Raw genomic sequence first — 19,738 nt, 5'->3', positions numbered from 1 at the left:
ACAGAAACAGTTTCTTCCCTCAGGCAATCCATCTCGTGACATTTGACAATAACTGTAGAACACACAACACTATTTATACACTTATTTATCTATCACACACACTTAGTCTACACTTAAAATTTGCACATCATTTACCTGTACATACAAACTCTCTATTGTAATATACAGTACCTGTATATACAATTGTCAATTTGTATATTGTTATTTCTTATTTACTTGTTCTATTTTAATTTTTATTTATCTGTGTTTTTGTTCTGTCGCTGTCATTCTGTTACTCTGCGGAAGCTTGTCATGAAAACAAATTCCTCGTAAACATACCTTGCAATAAAGCTCATTCTGATTCTGATTCTATACAACACAGAAACCCGCCAACTGGAAAGACTGAGTTAATGATAAGTAAATATATAATTAGCTCATAATATTAACAATATATTGAAGTAAAGCTTTCTAATTAGCAAAAGTACATTTGAAGCATTTAAAGCTTTGAACTAACAAATAAACATTCTGTTTTGTGGTGGAAATGTCCAGTTTTAAATATTGACAGATGACTAAAATAGTGCCAACACTAACAACCTGCCAAGAGTATCAGATTCAAATTGGATGAGTCAGTAGTACAGACACTGTGCCACACTTTCTGCTGTCAGGACACATCAGATGTTTACAGTATATATGAGGTTTGAGCATGTTTCTGCATTTGACCTTTTCCATATTTTAGCAAATAAATAAAAAAGAGCTTTTCAAAGTATATGTATAATTACATTTGTCATATTTTAAAAGAAAGAAAACTGAATTTTCTGCCTATGTAATTATTGGCTATTTGTTCAATTTCTTCAATTTGTGAAGATTTATAATATAAGTGCACATATATGCATAATTACTTGTCTCACATGCACAAAAACCAACATATTCTATATTTCTCTAAACTGGATAATGCGCTGGGAACAAAAACACTGAATCCAATGAAATCAAATCAAATAATAGAACAACTTTCTCCACACTTTATGGACATGATCTTACAGTTGTTTTTGCTGCAGCTCTACACTCTTGTATGCTTTACTTGTACACTTACCGAGTTTCAATAATAACATTTCACCGTACAACAAAACCAAATTACTTATTTATAATTAAACCCAGATTTAGAATTAAACCAGAAATTTATCCATAAAGAAAATCCATAAATAGTGTTTTTCCTTATTTAGTGATAGTGCTACACCAGGAAATTTTATATTTCTGATAAGTCTGACAAGTCAGAACACAATCATTCTTACATCTGACCAGTCAAAACCTTGAAGTGCAAGGTAAGCTTGCAGGTTTCTGATGATGTATCTACAGCTCAAATGCAACACTTGCTCAAAATAACCTTAATCTTTAGAGACTGAGAAGAAAAAAGGTGCTACACTGTCAGTTCTTTCTTTCAGCTCATCACTTTTTCAGACCTTCGGGACATTGACACTTAGGTTACATGGATCAATAATACTGTACTTCCCATATCGACCATTAACAATCACACGTCAAATAGACATTTATGTTGACAGTTGTATGACCTCAAAGAATTTGGATTTAAGCAGACTTATTTATCTAGTATATTGATATTCCAAATGTCTTTCGTAGTAAAAACGCATCTGAAAGAAAATGTCACTTACTTGCACTGCCCATGGTAATACTTGATCAAGTTCTGAAGGAGGTCAACCCCTTTTTTTGTCTTTATTTCATTCACTTTGATCAGGTACTGCAAAGACAGAATTTGGTCACAACACAGTAAACTGTAATATCCCAACAGTAAAACAAAAGATATTCAGTGACTGAAACCTTAAGTGCTATATTATTTGAAATAGATTATTCAAAAATCATTTTAGGTAAAATTACAGGTCCTTCCCACTGCAAATATTTAAATTAATATATCTCGTAGTGAAATGGCACACACATTCTGCTCATCTTAAGAGTGTGTTAATGTATTTGTGCATAACTTTTAAACCCAAAAGCCACAGTTTTGTTGACAAAGTTAGAGACACAACAATATTTAGTTTCCTAATTAGGTTAGGGTGCGTGCAAATCTTCGTTTTAATGTTGCATATAGTAGGTATGTTGTATGTGTTTGCTAGGGTTTGTAATTTCCTTCAATACTTTCTGTATCTGAATGAGTCACCTCACTGCAGAATAGATTATTCATTGCTCTCATCTTTAGATTTTACTTAAATAAAATGCCTTGTTGAGTAAAAATAACCTTACTTATGTAACCACCAAGAACGGAAAATAGGAAACATCCAAATACAGAAGACTGATACGTTATAAAGATTCTAGACAATCCAGACTTTCAGCAATATACCACTGCCTCCTCTACATTAGTGCTTAAATGAAAAATTTGGAAAATAAATAAAATATTCGATTTTATCATGTACTTGGTCCAATACCATCTGAAAGGCAATCTGAGGTTCCTTTTTTCTAAGATATCTAACATTACATCTACAAAACATCTACCCCTCACAAACCCTTGATGGAGAATGGAATAAATTCAAGATGCAATTCCTATTGACAAAAACAAGTCATTAACATGTTAAATAACCCACAGCTATCCTCCCTAATGAACAAATATAACACTGATGACTATGAATCCATAAAACAAACATTTCTATCACAATCTGAGCCATCTGCTCTAATGCTAAGGGAATCTTTTGAGACATAAGATAAAAAGACCATTAGCACTGAGATGAAAGCATTACATAATTCTGATTTATATTAGGAGTACCAATCACAACAGCTGTTGATGTGACAGCAACCTGGGGTAATTGGTGTAGATCCATTAAAGAGCTCTACCTGGCTGCTGTTTTATGAATGTTAATGTCACTAGCAAAACCTGTTAAAAAAGTCAACTCATGCTGGTGAATGAATGATTTCTCACTGACTATTGCATAAAAAAGACTGTAATGATAATGTTTTAAAGTTTTTTGGGTTGTGGGAGCATTAGAAGAAAAAAATCTCTGACCATGTACATGTATAAACTTTTCAGAATAATCTCCATATACTGGAAAAGGAATTAAATGCCCCACAGCTATTGAAATATTCCAATATACATGCAATCAGCACAATGAGAATAAACTAAAATAATATTTTGTTTGTTTGATGATTTTTCACAACTATCTGTATCTAAAAGCATCAAAATTACCTGTTTATGAAGATATAAATTAATATTCTGCTAAAATACGGTGTATTCTAAATAATTTAATTAATTTATCTAAACAAACAAAACAAAATAAACAATAAAAAAACTATATCAACTACGGTATATTTCTGCAAAGGAGGAAAGGATCTCCAACCAGCTCAAGTGCACTGCAGACCTCACACATCTGTAGTTGGAAAAGCCTCCGTTCTTTCTCCATCTCCTCAGCGATCTCAGCACCAGTGATCTCTGTTCGAATCATCCCGTGCTGCTTGGCATGCTCACGTTTTTCCTTCTCAATCTTTGTACTGTAAGATTGCAAGAAATAAACAGAAACCACAAAAAGACCATAAAAAGCAATACAAATATTTTTTTGTATTTAGAACAAACTCATCTGAGCTGGCAAACAGACTGCTGTGTTTATTTTGCTATAATATCACCTCTGTAGAGAAGAAAATGCTTTTTGATGGTGCTTTTAGATTACTGTAAAATGCATCTGATAATTGCAAAAGCCCACAGACAGAAAATAATCAGTACGAATAGACAAATGTGTATACAGACACACTCAGCTAACACGCATAAAGGCAAACGTACATCTTCGTTTCGTAGTCCTTCCAGGCCTTGTCAAAGGGTTTTTTCAGGTCCTGGAAAAAAAAAGGAAAAATAGTAAAGAGTCAGGTAAAAATAATTAGACCCCTTCATGTTTACATCAAAGCAGATGTCACACCCAAAATCCTGAGCTGAGGTAACACATCTGCATCACTGTGGAAGGATGATATCTTTCCAGCAGTAAAGAAAAACAGCCCATTACGACTGTAACAGCCTCATAAAATCATTATTGTGATGAATATCATGACCATGACCATTACTTGTGGTAAATGACGGATCCATTAGTGGGCTCTGATTGACTTCTGCCTTAGGTAGTCACTGCTGATCTTCTGACATCACAAATAGACACACTTTACCGCACTCAGTACATTCAGTACATTACATTAAACCTGTAGCGGGCTAATTTAGTTTGTAACGTCATGAAGCCATTTACTTGAATAGAGCTTTACACACAAAAATACTTACAAGAACTTTAACAAGTCTACAACATCATCTTTTAAGATTTGTTTATGTTTCTGGCTTGGTCTGAAAGCACAACTGTGGAGAAAAGTTTGCATGCATCTGCATGTGTATTTAGGCTCTGCGTGTCTGATGGTCTATGAGACCAGGACTGTAAATATTTCTCACCCCCTTCATGCCTTTCAGGTCGCCTTTCAACAGGGAGTCCAGTGTAAAGATCACATTATGACTCAGACTCTGGAGCTGCAGGAAAAGATGTTGAAACAGAGCAGAGACTGTTAATACTATACATGACACTTGGCACAGAATAAGCACAGCACGGAAGAAATAAGAGAAAACATATCAAATATAGCCAACAGCACAAAGAGCCTGTTGAGAGAGACACAATCACATCAGGATGAGCAGACCTGCATTGTCACCCGATACTTCGGGACAGATCTTTTTAATTAATCAACATTAATGTTTCAGACCCAAGAGGCCAGATAGTTTGGACTCAAGTAACAAGATGAGACCAGCTGTGACACAGCACTGTCTCATAAATAAAAAAATAAAATAAAAACCCAGAAAAACCTGGCATTATATACACCTTTAAATTACATAAAAAATAATTTACATTGTATACTCTATATTGTGTCTATTTGCCAAGAATACAGGGAAGCACAGATAATAAAATTCTAGATAATTGTTTTTATGTTATGGCCAATGACCAAATAAATGACTATTAATATAAATAAAACATTTTGTTAAAACAATAAAAATCAAGAAGAAAAAAATAATAATTATAAAATAAGCTACAATTAAAGAGTATGAAAGTATAGGCCTATAGAGCAGGGCTATTAAATTATCTTGGGGGCGGCAGTGGCTCAGTGGTTCATGTAGGTTGTCTACAAACCGGAAGGTTGGTGGTTCGATCCCCGGCTCCTTGAGCAAGACACCTAACCCCAGCTGCTCCCGACGAGCTGGATGGCGCCTTGAATGGCTGACACCGCAGTCGGTGTGTGAATGAGCGTGTGAATGGGTGAATGTGAGGCAAAATTGTAAAGAGCTTTGGATGGCCATGTGGTCTGTTGAAAGCGCTATATAAATGCAGTCCATTTACCATTTACCATTTATCTTCATTTGAGGGCTGGATTATCAAACTGAAAATGTAAAGGGGGCCAAGGGGCCTGTAAAATTAGAAGATAAATTGAAATGCATATTCAGCAGTAAATTAACTACCAAATGAAAACTCCCAACACCAACATCTATAAAAGGTAAGTAAAAAAAAAAAAAAAAAAATTAAAAAAAAACATTAGTATCATCTGTCAACCAAAAAAAAAAACATCTGTTTGTTATTATTTGTGATTAATCGCATATTAATATAATTTATACCAATACTGCTACTGATGTCTCTATTAAATGCATTTTACCCTCAATTTTAGCTGTTAATTATAGCCATTACAGTATAATTGAAAGCCATTATTTAAAAATATATATTTTTTGCATTTATTAAAATTTAATCACGCATAAACTATAAATTGTATATGCATAAACTGCATAGATTAATATTTATTCAAGCTACATTTATTTAGGCTTACATCAGATGCAGCAGGATTCACGTAGTGTTATCACCTGACTCGGACCTGACACACATCCGGTTTTCTCCCAAATCTAATTGGTAATTTAGGACTTTATTACAAGAACGTGTTTACAAGGTTACTCGCCAAAACTGCAGATTTTGACAAAATTGTGTTTGTTTTTGTCCATTGAAGAGGCTCGGCTTATTCATATTCGTTAAGACTTAGGCACCAAATTATTTTTTTAGGTGACACAGAATAAACATCTTTTATTTACAGGTGCTGGTCATATAATTAGAATATCATCAAAAAGTTGATTTCACTAATTCCATTAAATAAGTGAAACTTGTATATTATATTCATTCATTACACACAGACTGATATATTTCAGATTTTTATTTCTTTTAATTTTGATGATTATAACTGAAAACTAATGAAAATCCCAAATTCAGTATCTCAGAAAATTAGAATATTACTTAAGACCAATACAAAGAAAGGATTTTTAGAAATCTTGGCCAAGTATGAACATGAAAAGTATGAACATGTACAGAGTCGATCAGACTGTGGCACTGCTCAGGTGTTATGAGAGCCCAGGTTGCTCTGATAGTGGCCTTCAGCTCTTCTGCATTCTTGGGTCTGGCATATCGTATCTTCCTCTTCACAATACCCCATAGATTTTCTATGGAGTTAAGGTCAGGCAAGTTTGCTGGCCAATTAAGAACAGGGATGCCATGGTCCTTAAACCAGGTACTGGAAGCTTTGGCACTGTGTGCAGGTGCCAAGTCGCTGAAATCAATGTCTTGCATACATCTGTGCATAGTGGGTCTTGAAGCACTGAATCCAGAGTCCACTCTTTGTGAATCTCCCCCACATTTTTGAATGGGTTTTGTTTCACAATCCTCTCCAGGGTGCGGTTATCCCTATTGCTTGTACACTTTTTTCTACCACATCTTTTCCTTCCCTTCACCTCTCTATTAATGTGCTTGGACACAGAGCTCTGTGAACAGCCAGTCTCTTTTGCAATGACCTTTTGTGTCTTGCTCTGCTTGTGCAAGGTGTCAATGGTTGTCTTTTGGACAACTCTCAAGTCAGCAGTCTTCCCCATGATTGTGTAGCCTACAGAACTAGACTGAGAGACCATTTAAAGGCCTTTGCAGGTGTTTTGAGTTAATTAGCTGATTAGAGTGTGGCATCAGGTGTCTTCAGTATTGAACTTTTCCACAATATTCTGAAATTTTCTGAGATAGTGAATTTGGGATTTTCCTTAGTTGTCAGTTATAATCATCAAAATTAAAATAAATAAACATCTGAAATATATCAGTCTGTGTGTAATGAATGAATATAATTTAATATAACTGAATATAATAAGTTTCACTTTTTGAATGATATTAGTGAATTAAACTGTTTGATGATATTCTAATTATATGACCAGCACCTGTATTTCATTATTATTATTATTATTATTATTATTTACATTTTAACATATCAATAATAGTTTAATGTGTTTATGTCTCATCTTTTTTTTTTTTACTTTATCAGAATTTAAATCCATCTTGTAGATGACCTGGGAATAAGGTTCACTTAAAGTGGAAACCAGGGGCGGACTGTGACCAAAAAGTGGCCCTGGACTTTCTGGCCCACAGCAGCCCACCACATCAAAACACAAACGCCCCTGTTTTGATGTAATTTATTTATTTGATATTTAAGTATACTGTTTGGGGATTTTAACCAATAGGGCAACTGATCCTCCATTGAAAAAAAAAAAAAAAAAAAGATAACCTGCGTGCTGCAGCTGTTCATTTAGCGACTCCTAGTGAGCGATACATGTTCATCACGAGACAAACATTCTCCTAGAACTCACACTTTGCATTCAATTAACCAGTGTTGGGGAGTAACTAGTTACATGTAACTTAATTACATAATTTAATTACAAAATAAAAATAACTGTAATCAGTTACAGTTACTAAGAAAAAATGAGTAATTAAATTACAGTTACTTCTGAAAATTTTAAAGATTACAGTGGGGATTACATTTGAATATTTACACACATCCACATACAGATGTAATTGATTTCTTTCCCAAATTGAACTGACTATTCTGAGACGTACGGCCCTATAATTTCCGCGATGCAGAAACATAGTCTGGTTAGTAGAATCCAGTCATAAAAACGGGATTGCTATTGCCTAACACGGACGGAATATGCCACATTTTGGACAAATATATCAAAAGTACACTTGAATCAAAGCATATGCAAAGTTTTAATATTTGTTATAAATTCAGAGACAAAGGTTACTGTTGTTAAACCATGCCACAAATTTACATATTTATTTATTTAAAAACAAACACAAATGGTAATCCATTTGCAATAATAATAATTAAAAAAAAACATGGTTACTGTACTTTTACGTAATAAAAGCAGTTAATTTTTGTGAGGGAAAAACATGACTCATGTTCAGTATTAGGATTTTATATTGTAGTGATGCACTCAATTTGACATGTAGGCAATTTAGAAAGTATAGTTTTGTTAAATCTTGAGTGTTAAAGTCATGAGGTAGATGGATAACAGGGCAAAATAAAGAGACTGAAAAGAAAAAAGAAATGAAGTGAAGGTGAAGTTCAGGAGAGAACTTTTAATTATTTTGCATGTCCCCAAACTAAAGATTTAAATCTTTTTTTATATCAGGTCCATACAAAAAATAGTGTTGTCCATGAATTTGTTTGTATGAGTTTGAGATTTCCCGGTCTGAAATTTTATCCCAGTCCGCCCCATGTGGAAATTAATGAAGCAGACATGCAGACATGTGTTCAAATTTGATCATCTTAATTCAAGTGATGAAGGATTGTAAAAGTCTGACAGTATTGAGCACTGCTGTAAGGTTAAACCTGAATGGTGTAAATGTTTGAAGATGATTAACAGTTGCAAATAAACATTTATTGGAGATTTTGAAAAGTAATCAAAAAGTAATCAAAAGTAATTAGTTACATTACTTTAATAAAGTAATTGAAAAAGTTACACTACTATTACATTTTAAATAGGGTAACTTGTAATCTGTAACCTATTACATTTCCAAAGTAACCTTCCCAACACTGCAATTAACAGATGCATGAATATGCGGTAATATAAGTTCATGATCCGATTCGTGAACAGATTATTCTCTTGAGTAAATCTTTTAAAATAATCATTTATTTTGTTTAACGAAAACATTGTGGAAACCAGTGGTTCACAAACTGGATAGATCTGAGGTGCAGGGCTCGCAAAATCGCTAGCCCGACGTCCAGGGGCTATTGTGTTTTGCAGTCGGGCTCCAAAATGTATCACTGCTCTTCCCGACGGGCTATCGTGAATAGTGATTTAAAATTCGCGTTGTTCACTCGCTTGGAGGGGTGAAATGTATCGTAGTTGATCGTTTTCACTTGTTTCTAAATCTTGCTGATTCAACTTTTTTAAACAATTTGCGCGCGTTCGAAGCTTGCGCGCACTCGTTCAAAGCACGCGCTGTGAGCAGCATTTCAGACAATGCGCGTACAAAGAATTAATTCATCTTTTGGGTATCCTAACTTCTGAATGAACAAATACACACACAATTATTTCAAAATAATTGTCTCTGCAAGTATTCTCGTAAACACAGTCGGTTATGTTTTAAGTGAACGTATACAGTGGCCTGCTGCTCAGAGAAATTCGCTGTACCAGATGAATCTGTCTCTCTCTAAATTAGACGAAAACGCGCTTGTTGGCTGCGCGATCGACTCACTCATCCATTTGCGTAGAAAAGAGATGTAATATTATGATTTCCGTCAATTAAAAAAAAAAAAAAAAATATATATATATATATATATATATATATATATATATATATATATATATATATATATATATATATATATATATATATATATATATATATATATATGTGTACCGGGCGGGCCGGCCCACATTGGCTAGCGGCCCACCGGGAAAAGTCCCGGTGCTCCAGATGGCCAGTCCGCCCCTGGTGGAAACTAAATGTCTTTTCCAACTTGAAATATACAGTCAAAGAATTGTTTATTATCTGTACTAATATTATGGACCACAAGCATTACTTAAATTTTTTAAGTTGCCATAGATTGAATTGATACAATATTTTAAATTGTTCTCTGATGTGTGTGTATGCGAAGCTTTATTTCAAAATGCCCCACAGATAATTTTTTACAGCTTCTTGCAATTGCCACTTTTAGGGTATGAGCCAAAACGCTCTGTTTATGTGTATGAAAATGAGCTGAAGCACAGCATTAGTCCTCAGCCGTATATAAAGACTCTTGTGTTCGTTGGTGCAACACAATCAATGACACTATTAATGGCTATTTGGGGCTGACATTGTATCTCCAGCAGCTACAGCAAGAGAACAGTAATGGCGGACTGGAGCTTCTCACTCAGGGCTGTCTATATGCTAACAGGGCAGAGTGTCACAAATGGGCGGGACTTTCACCGACTATAACATCATAATCTGGAACTGCTTGTGTAGAGAGACTGTTTTTTATTATAAAACAATGAGTGAGTGGATTTTTACCATTATAGGCTGGTTGTTTCACACACTGTGGCCACACAGTTCAAACACCTTATAAAAGTGATTTTTGCATTCTGTGGCACCTTTAAGTTATAACACGTAAATACATAGGCCTAGTCACCAGTGGTGACCTCAGCAAAAACCTCACTCACAAATAATATTATTAATATTGCAAATTTGACTGTTACAGTCACAGTTTGGAGCCCTGAATTGTACAATAATATGGCGACTGGTCCATATATCATTCAGCCATGCAAAAATGCGTGACATTTACTTAACTAATATATGATTAGTTTGGATGATGCTTGCTAAATAACATAAAATAAAACATTTTTAAAAATCTGCCACAGTGTAAATAATTTTTTTTTTTTTTTGAATGGCACCGAAACAATGAATGAATGGAACACAATGAAAAAATCTGTATGAAAGAAAAAAAAAAACTAGCAGGCACTCAAACTCAATGTTACTATAAAAGCCTTGTATCAAGTAAAGTATGGTGTAAAGTAAAGAATAAATTCAGATTTCAGAATGAGCAATTTGTCGTTTGTTTTATATGTTGAGGTCATGTCCGTCTAATGTATATCATGTTTATGATGCTCACTACTGTAATGAATGTAGCTTTTTAATAAGTAGGGGAAATTCCCTACATTTAAAAAATAACCACTTACATGCCTAGGGTGTTTGCATTGTAATAATGTAGAGATACTTCATAATTATAAACGCTGACTTGTCAGGTGATGTTTTCTCATTAAAATCATACAAATTCCTATTAATTCAATGGAACGTTTTCACACACGGGATTACCAATATGGCGGCGCGGCGGCTTCACTTTAATGACGTCATGAGCAATCCAGTTCTATATTATAGATTAGTGGTTGCCACAAGCAACCCCTGTTTAGAGCAGCGAAGAAGAAAACGCATAAGCAGTATGTCCGCTGTTTAGCAGTATTTCAGACTGGACCAACCAGACAGTAAAACGGCGACTAGGGATGCCATAAGTACTGGCACTTCACTACCAAGTCGGTGCTGAAAATGTACAAATGTGATGATACCAGCGTCTCTGTAGTACCGGTAGTAAGTTACCGACTCCCGAGTATATTCGGTATCCGCAGCTGCGTTCAGTCGCTTCCGTGTTAGTCTTAGTGCAGGGCTCCAGACTGTAGCTGAATATATACTAGTGTCTGTGAATATTAAACTGCAAAATACTATTTAAATATTACTCCTGCAAATTCTACATCTCTTTGGGTGACGGGGGCAGATGCGCCGGAGCTCACTGTTTTGTAGTCTCTGCCGTGTGTCACTATATGAGGACACGAACGCATAAACCGTCACTGCATGAGAATTTACCGTTTCATTTGAGAAAACTGTCATATCATAAACACAGACACTCAAAGATCTTCATGGCAACCCATCAAAATAAATGTTCAGTTTAACATGAGTAAATTGACAATATATTAAGCTACTGTTGAGGCCTACAGTACATTAAGCTATGTCTCTATGTAGTAATAATAATATGTCTCTATTATTATTAATAATTATGCCTAGACGTTTGCTTGTTTTTTACTTGTTTTGTTGTAAAGAGATTATCTGATTAATATATCATTTTTTATAACCCTAGACTTATTTGTTGCAGTTTTTTATACAGTTATATTGTAAAACTAAAATACCTTTTTTAGTTTGCGGTGTTAGATTTTTGGCTGCATTTCAAGTTCTTTTTCGCTTAAGAAAATAAATAATATTACTGTCAAATTCATGTCAGATAATAAAAATATTGTAATAAACACAGTAGTTCACCTTGTATTTGTTCATGTTTTATTAAGGGATGAATATGAAGCACACCATAAAAAATTCTAGCCATTTACACAGGGCTAGTAGTATATACAGCTGTATATACAGATACACACCCAGGTATCGGATCAGTACTCGGTATCGGCCGATACCCTGAGCCCAGGTATCGGAATCGGTATCAGGAAGAGAAAAAGGGTATTGGAACATCTCTACTTTTGAGTCACCAGTAAAGATAATTATCTTACTGCCTTAAAATGCTGAACAATATACATTTTAATCCTGACTTAGTCATAAATCAATATTTTAAAAATGGTGTTTGTTTTCTTCATATAGGACAGATAATGCAGATGGCAAATTAACACCAATGCTGAAAGATACACCTACACACTGAAAGGCTACAACAAATTGCAACCATGCTGAAATTCTGCTTCATTTCATACAAATGTAAATGTAAAGAATGTAAAGAAATTATTCTGCAGCTTAACCCTGTTTTATAAGTTATTGATGACTGAACTCGTTTTTCAAGCCTTAGTTGCAGAAAGAAAACAATTAGCCACACAGCATAATGCAAATAGTTACATTACTTAGCAGACACAGTGTGAATGCTGATAGCCCGCTATGTGAAAAACAAGTATGCATGTAATCTGTCTAAATCAGACCATCAACGTTCCAGAGAGGTTGCGGTCCTCAGGGGGGCAATTGCTGAAATTGAGAGGACATACTGATTGAACAGGATCCAGAGGAAATTAATCAGGGAAATGTTAATTCTGTTGTGAGCAGGGGAGGATGAGAGTAAGACTGAAAATACGCTAGCACAGTGGAGGAAAACCATGTATACATACAGAGCAAAAATACCAGTTATGACGACACGCATGTGCTCCTAATTTGAAAATTTTAAGAGCACATTAAAAACTTTAGGGTCACAATGAAAATGATCAAGACATTTACAAAAAATACATTTTTATCACACACACACTTACATATATATATATATATATATATATATATATATATATATATTAAAAACATCTAAAATTAGTTAGAAACATCTTGTTTCTGCAATCTAAAAATATTTTATATTATTGAATTATATTATTTCCACAAACAAATAAATTTTTACAAAAGAAAACACAAAAAAACACTGTGCACTCAGTAATCTTGCTGTAAGTCTGTGCACACACTTATTTTACATACAGTTCACATGATTATGACATAACTATAACATACAATATACTACAGACCAACTGAATATAGCTCCGCTAAAGTTTGTGAGGCTTGTGGACCTAAATATTTATCAGATATTCATAGACTTGCATAAATGATATATGTATTTTATTAGACAGAACTGTTAAACAAAGACTTTAATCTAATGAAGTCTGAGACATTAACTGGCCAAACAGAAAAACCTATCAGCTGATATATCGGCCTTGGCTTTGTCAACCACTAGATTTTATTGTAGTAACTATAAGATGCAACAAGAATATTTTGTGAAAACTGTATCATCATATATTGCCTACAAAGTAAAGAAAGAATTAAGGAAGAAAGGATAGTATGTAAGGAAGGATACCATGGTATGCAATACATGATTATTGTAATCATTAGGAAGAATATCACAGTAACATGATATCACATTCAAATATTATCAGTGTACCATGGAACTCTCACAGTATTTATAAACTATGATAAGATGTTTTAATTATGTTTGTTGATGACATTAATTGACCAGAGTTTACCAGTAGTATATTAATTAATTTCTTCATTTTAAAACATCATGTTTTTATTTTCCTGGTTCCATGTTTTAAAACCCCAGGAAGGCCATAAAGCTTCTCTCTTGTTGACAACATCTGGTAAACAGTCGGCTGAAAGCACTTTAAACATTTTAATTTAGAAAAAGCACTGATAAAAAGTGAAATAAAAATTAAAATAATACATTTCCCACTTTTTTCAGCACATGTTGAGCAGCTGTGCAGTGCTGGAACAGTGAGTTTCCGCTCACACAGATCTGACTTCCCTTCCGCATCGCTCGCCAGCATTCACACAGTGATTTAGGAATGTGTGTGTTTGCATGCATGTGATGGGTGAAAAGGAGATGCACTGTAGCTACTGAAACGCCTACACTCAAAACTGATGGCTCTATCTCAACGTTTCAGCCAGGAAGAGAGCAGGATAGATTATAAAAGCCCCTCTCACTCACACATTCACCAGACACACAATTTTCACACATTTCTCACATCTCTGTCCTCGCACATCGCATCCGCCTCCAACACCAACGCAGAGAACTCTACAATCTGTGTAGAAGCACACATATTTTAAGTTCTTTAACACCTTTCAGAGGCTGATTCACTCTAAAGAGAGTTTATATGCTGTATATCCAACTGCATGAAAAGAGAAATTTCCAGGATAAATCTGACATGGGAAATTTCAGTGAAACTTAAGGTGTATGACCCGTGTACAAAAATCTCACAGGCAGTCCCGTACATGACCATACACTTGAGATGCACAGAGATTTCTGGATACAGGGCACTTCTGATTGCACACACTAGACGTGTTCAGAGATTTCCAGCAGCCTACACCAGCCATCATAAAAACTTAACCATGGTTTTATAATATTAAAAGTGTATACTGTGTTTTTTGGCAGTTTGACTGCTAACGGCAGTTTCACTACAAACAAGATACCATGAAAAACTATGGTTAGTGTTCTATGGTTAATTTATTAATTAATTTATTATTATTATTATTTATTTTTTTTTTTTTTACAATTGGTTAATATCTTAATTAAGGGAGCAAATGCCGTCATGTTTTTTCGTGATGTTTATTAGTTAAAAATGAATCATCCAGTCATTTTAAATTAATCTGAACTGAACAAATCTAAAAGTCTCTTTTGATCAGAATCGCAAAATTTGAGTGAGATTAATAAAATAAAACCCACACTATTTGCGGTAGTGCTGCATCTTGGGGTTTGTTGTAGTTTGGTAATAGAGGTAATGAACAGTAATATATCACGCAAAATATCACGACATTCCAGGCCTCGCATTTAGAGCTGATTTACACGAGACTTGCAATTCCCGATGCCCTTGAACCAAATCTTTTCGGAATCGACTCACTGTTCTTACTCATCCCGCCGCTTGTTGTTTGAATTTGCGCGGGCGCGCTGACAGTTGAGCTTGTGTTCTGCAGTGAGGGGCACTGGCTGACAGTGTTCGGTCATTTCTGAGAGATTTACCTCAGATGAAGGCAAGTGTGAATACATAAAACCATTTTGAAAAACAGGTTTACAAGAGGATAACATTAAACGTTGTTTGAAGTTGTAATATTTTTAATCTGTATTTCTAGCATGAAGTTCTTTCGAGCTGTTTATTCCTGCTTCAGGTGCTTTGCTGATTCGCACGATGAATTTCTGAGAGATTTACATCAGTTAGGTTAGTATAAATTCATAAAAACATTTAAATTACTTTTTTTTTTCAAAACATAACATTGAAATCCATTCAGTGTTGTATTATTTCTCTCGAACTGTATTTCTAGCCGGGTGTTGTTTCAAGCCGTTTGTTCCCGCTTCAGTGAGCGTATTAAATAAGCTATTAACCAAAGCTTAATATTAAGTGTTGTAATGGATGTATTTGAGTGAGTTTATGTTGTAAAATTAGTCTAGATATCTTGATTAACTGCTAACTTAGTTAGCAACTGCTATGTAACGTTACATTTTTAAAAGTTAGCTTTTAGTACAATATACATTTTTATTAATTAATGTTGGTTTAGCTACACTAAGTAGACAGCCTAAAGGCCCTTTTTACCGCCGCGGGTACCGCCGTGGCGGCGTCTGTAAAGTGCATTTGCAGCTTTTGACCGCTGAGTGGCGCTTTAACCACAAGTTATCAAACAAGCGAATCACAGCACATTTTCGCAAATAGACGTCAGTTTTGCCTCGCTGATGTGTTACATTTGACGGCTTCAGTCACGGAAAATTAAAGAAAAAGACTAAAGTTAAAATATTTAATATATTTAATATGTAATATTCACAGATTAAAGTTTGGTACTTATGAAGTTATGTGCATTTATTAGAACGAATTCAAGCAGGATAAATGTCAAGCCTGTGCTTATATTTTCTCTAAGCTACATGGTATTATTTTATTTCAGATATTAGATATTAAACATATTTTAAAATATTAGACTTATTTTAGATTTAATACATTTAAAAGGTGTGCAGTATTATTTATATTATATGAATTATGTGTTATATTATTCAAAATAAATTGTGGTTTACTTTTCATCAGATATATGTTAAAAAGAGTTATTGTGTGCACATCCCACCTTCTGGCAGGTGCTGGACAAAGAAGGACTACTGAGGTGAAGAAATGTGATGTCCGCAACACTGCTAACTCCCATAATTTATTAAAAAACAAGCAACGTTTTTAAACATATTATGCCTATATTTTAATTTATATTTTAAAATTCCTTTAATAAAACAACATGCATTTTTGCTATTCGTTACCTGTCCTTTATTTTGACAGATAACTTCTTGGGAAAAAGACATTTGTCTGTAAACTGATTAAGAAATTGTTGCATGTTTAAACGTGAAGCGCTGTATAATTTCATTCACATTAATTATGCCTAATTAGCCTAAAACAAGAAACGAATAAATTAAACCTGCACGATTTAGCTAAATCTTTGAAACTCGAAAGAATAGACGGATTAATAAACCGTCCTCACGATTAAACTCAAGTTCTCTCATTATAATCAACAAAATGCACACGATGTAAAAAAGAGCTTCATTAACTGACACCATAAGTGATTTTAAAGGGAGCGTTCTTTACTTGCTTTCAGTGCTGGGTGATAGCATATGGCCTAAAAAAAAAAAAAAAATCAGATTTATGATTTCAGATTTCAGATTTATGATTTATGATCGATTTTAAAATCAATATTCAAATGACAAAGAATTTTTTCAAAACAAGTTTTAATATAGTTATAAACTATCACAAGATGATAAAAAAATGTAATGTTATTACATTAATGCTGGAAAGACCTTTATTTTATTATTATTTTTTATTATGTATTATTTTTTATTATTATTTATTTTTTGTTAATACTAGCCCATCAGCTGTGCAAATTTTGCTTGTGAGGAAAATAACAGTACATTTTTGTCAGTTATTTTATCTAAACAGATCGAATAATTTCTTCAAGATTTCAAAATCAAATAGCCCACTGATAATGTAGTAGCACTGTAAGATTACATTTGTTTGAATGCATTATTGCTAAAGTGATTGCGTGTGAATGTGCTTTATCTGTTTAAATCATGCTTTAACCCGAAAATAATCAGTAAAAGAAACAGACAAACTCATATAGCCTTTAACATCCCGCTCGACTATTGCAATCATTATAACCTGATCAAGCCATAGCTAAATATGTTTAACATGAATTCTTGCTGAATATGCAGTTATATTACGGGCTGTTGGCATGAATTGTACTCATGATGGAGGCTCCAGTCAGAATCACACCGCTCCGCTCATCCTTTGCTCGGCGGCGTGTCTCTGTCAGACTCGCGGAAAAGAAAACCGATTTTCATTCAAACAAACCGATGTAAATTACAAATTCGAGTTAATTGATAAAATCGATTTATCACCCAGCCCTACTTGCTTTCATATTATTTAATGAAAAAAAAAAAATATTCGTGATGTTGCCCATTTGAAGCTTAAGTATTATTTGTGAGGTAAAATAGGCTTTGTTGTTCACGCGTGTTTCAGTATCGATGGAAAAAAATCATAATTAACAATATGTGTAGTAAGTGGATCGCTTCTAACGTTGAATGTCTGGTGAACGACTGCTGTTTCCAGTGAATATGTGCACGAGACACAAGCGCGATCAAACAGCTGAAACAGAAAATACTAAGTTTTTGGTCACACATAAGGCATAATTCAAAAATGCAAAGTGTTAGTAGTTTGAAAAAAATCAAGAATAAAAACAGAGTTAACAATAATTATTGCTAAATGCTGGACTGTTCCCATTTCGCTCTGCATATGGAACCTGAAGATTTTTTTTAAACCAAGAATGAACCGAAATGAAAATGAAATGAAAACATTTAGCTTTTTATCCGTATATATATATATATATATACACACACACATACATACATGGGCCTTATATTTATTTGCTGTTTAATAACAATAGCATGCATATGATCCTTTGTGTAAAGGTCTTCTTTTAATTTTTGATGAGTAGACTGTAGCCTAAGACTATCTTACGTTTTAAAATTAACTCACTGTAAATGTTTGAATATTGTTTAAAGACGTTACAATGTTATATCATAATGTTATTGTTGTTTTACTTCTTCCTTTTCAATTACATATCTCATTTTACAATTACATTCATTTCACAATCCGTCCATTTGCGCCACCTGGCGGTAGTTTTGTGAATGATTTTAACACGCGACTGGATTACAGTTACCGCCGCGGCACCGCTGCGGTACATGCAGCGGTAAAGCCCAATTAGGCTGTCTACCTACTGTATAGTGCTTTAGTTGGTGCCATATTCCCCATTGACAAATCTGCAGACACATTCTGGTGATCTGATTTCAGAGTCTCCAAACACTGCAGCTGACTTCTGATTCACCGGAGACAGCATTGGAGGAGAAATGGTGTGTCTTAATTTGTTAATATATCATAATATTCAAAGCGCAGCGTAAATTACATTTTTGTTCATGTCAGTGTTCTAAGTTTTAATTTTTTTAAATCTACAATGTATTTTGTTTTATTATGATGTGATTTAATGTATATGTTTTAATGTGTATATATATATAAAATTGTAATGTTTTAAGGTCAGATAGCAAATGTTGCCATTCTTCTGGAAAACTGCTGGTCTTTAAAGAACTGTCATCAATCAGGTACTTGAACACAGTTTTTGAATACCATTCTTTTACTAAAGTTATCTTTTATTCAGTTACTAAATCACTTTGACTAGCTTTGTTTATGTTTTTTTTTTTTTTCAATTTTTAAAGAAGTTCATTTTAACAAAGTTTAGGAGAAACATTTTCAGATAATCCAACCAATTGCATCAGAGGAAGTCTATATATTGCCACTTTTCTCACCTCTATTCCCAGACGACAGCAGGCCAAATATGCTTATTCTGTCCATATATATATATACATATGTGACCTTATAGTCCAGCTAACAAAATAACCGCCTGTTTTTTTTTTTCATAACATTTGTATTATCATGTTATGTTTCATCATTCTAACTTGTGCTTAAACAATGAAAACTGTACAGTGTAATTATAGAAAGTGTGTTTTATTATATGAACAGATATTATCTTAAACAAAACAAGAAAAATGTACTTATCCTATTCAAAATGTACACCCCCATCTCTTAATGCATTGTGTTTCCTTCTGGAGCATAAGTGAACAATGTTTTCACCTTTTATAATAGTTGTGTATGAGTCCTTCATTTTTCCTCACAGTGAAAAGATAGATCTCAAAAATATTAGTCATTGTCAGACAGGGGCCAAATATGCAGAAGATGCTGGAAAACAAAAACATTTGAGGACTTGGAGGATTTTTCTGAAGAACAGCAGGCAGTTGAACTGCTCTGGACTCATGAAAAACTATTCCAAAGCATAAAAACAGCTGTGTGTCATCC

General features: G+C 34.0%; 1 protein-coding gene across 5 annotated transcripts in view; it reads right to left on the bottom strand.

Moving 5' to 3' along the window:
• Positions 1-19,738, bottom strand: part of LOC132124329 (arf-GAP with SH3 domain, ANK repeat and PH domain-containing protein 1-like) — a 159,122-nt gene that overhangs the window by 31,975 nt on the left and 107,409 nt on the right. For all 5 annotated transcript variants that reach the window (XM_059535314.1, XM_059535318.1, XM_059535316.1 and 2 more), the window contains exons 4-7: positions 4,394-4,468; positions 3,752-3,801; positions 3,336-3,465; positions 1,644-1,729 (exon numbers count right to left, since the gene is read on the bottom strand). In XM_059535314.1, the coding sequence (XP_059391297.1) occupies positions 1,644-1,729; positions 3,336-3,465; positions 3,752-3,801; positions 4,394-4,468 (341 nt within the window). The remainder of the gene's footprint in view (positions 1-1,643; positions 1,730-3,335; positions 3,466-3,751; positions 3,802-4,393; positions 4,469-19,738) is intronic.

This window comes from Carassius carassius, chromosome 42 (assembly GCF_963082965.1).
Source record: "Carassius carassius chromosome 42, fCarCar2.1, whole genome shotgun sequence".
NCBI lineage: Eukaryota > Metazoa > Chordata > Actinopteri > Cypriniformes > Cyprinidae > Carassius > Carassius carassius.
This window is presented reverse-complemented; position numbering and strand designations above follow the sequence as displayed.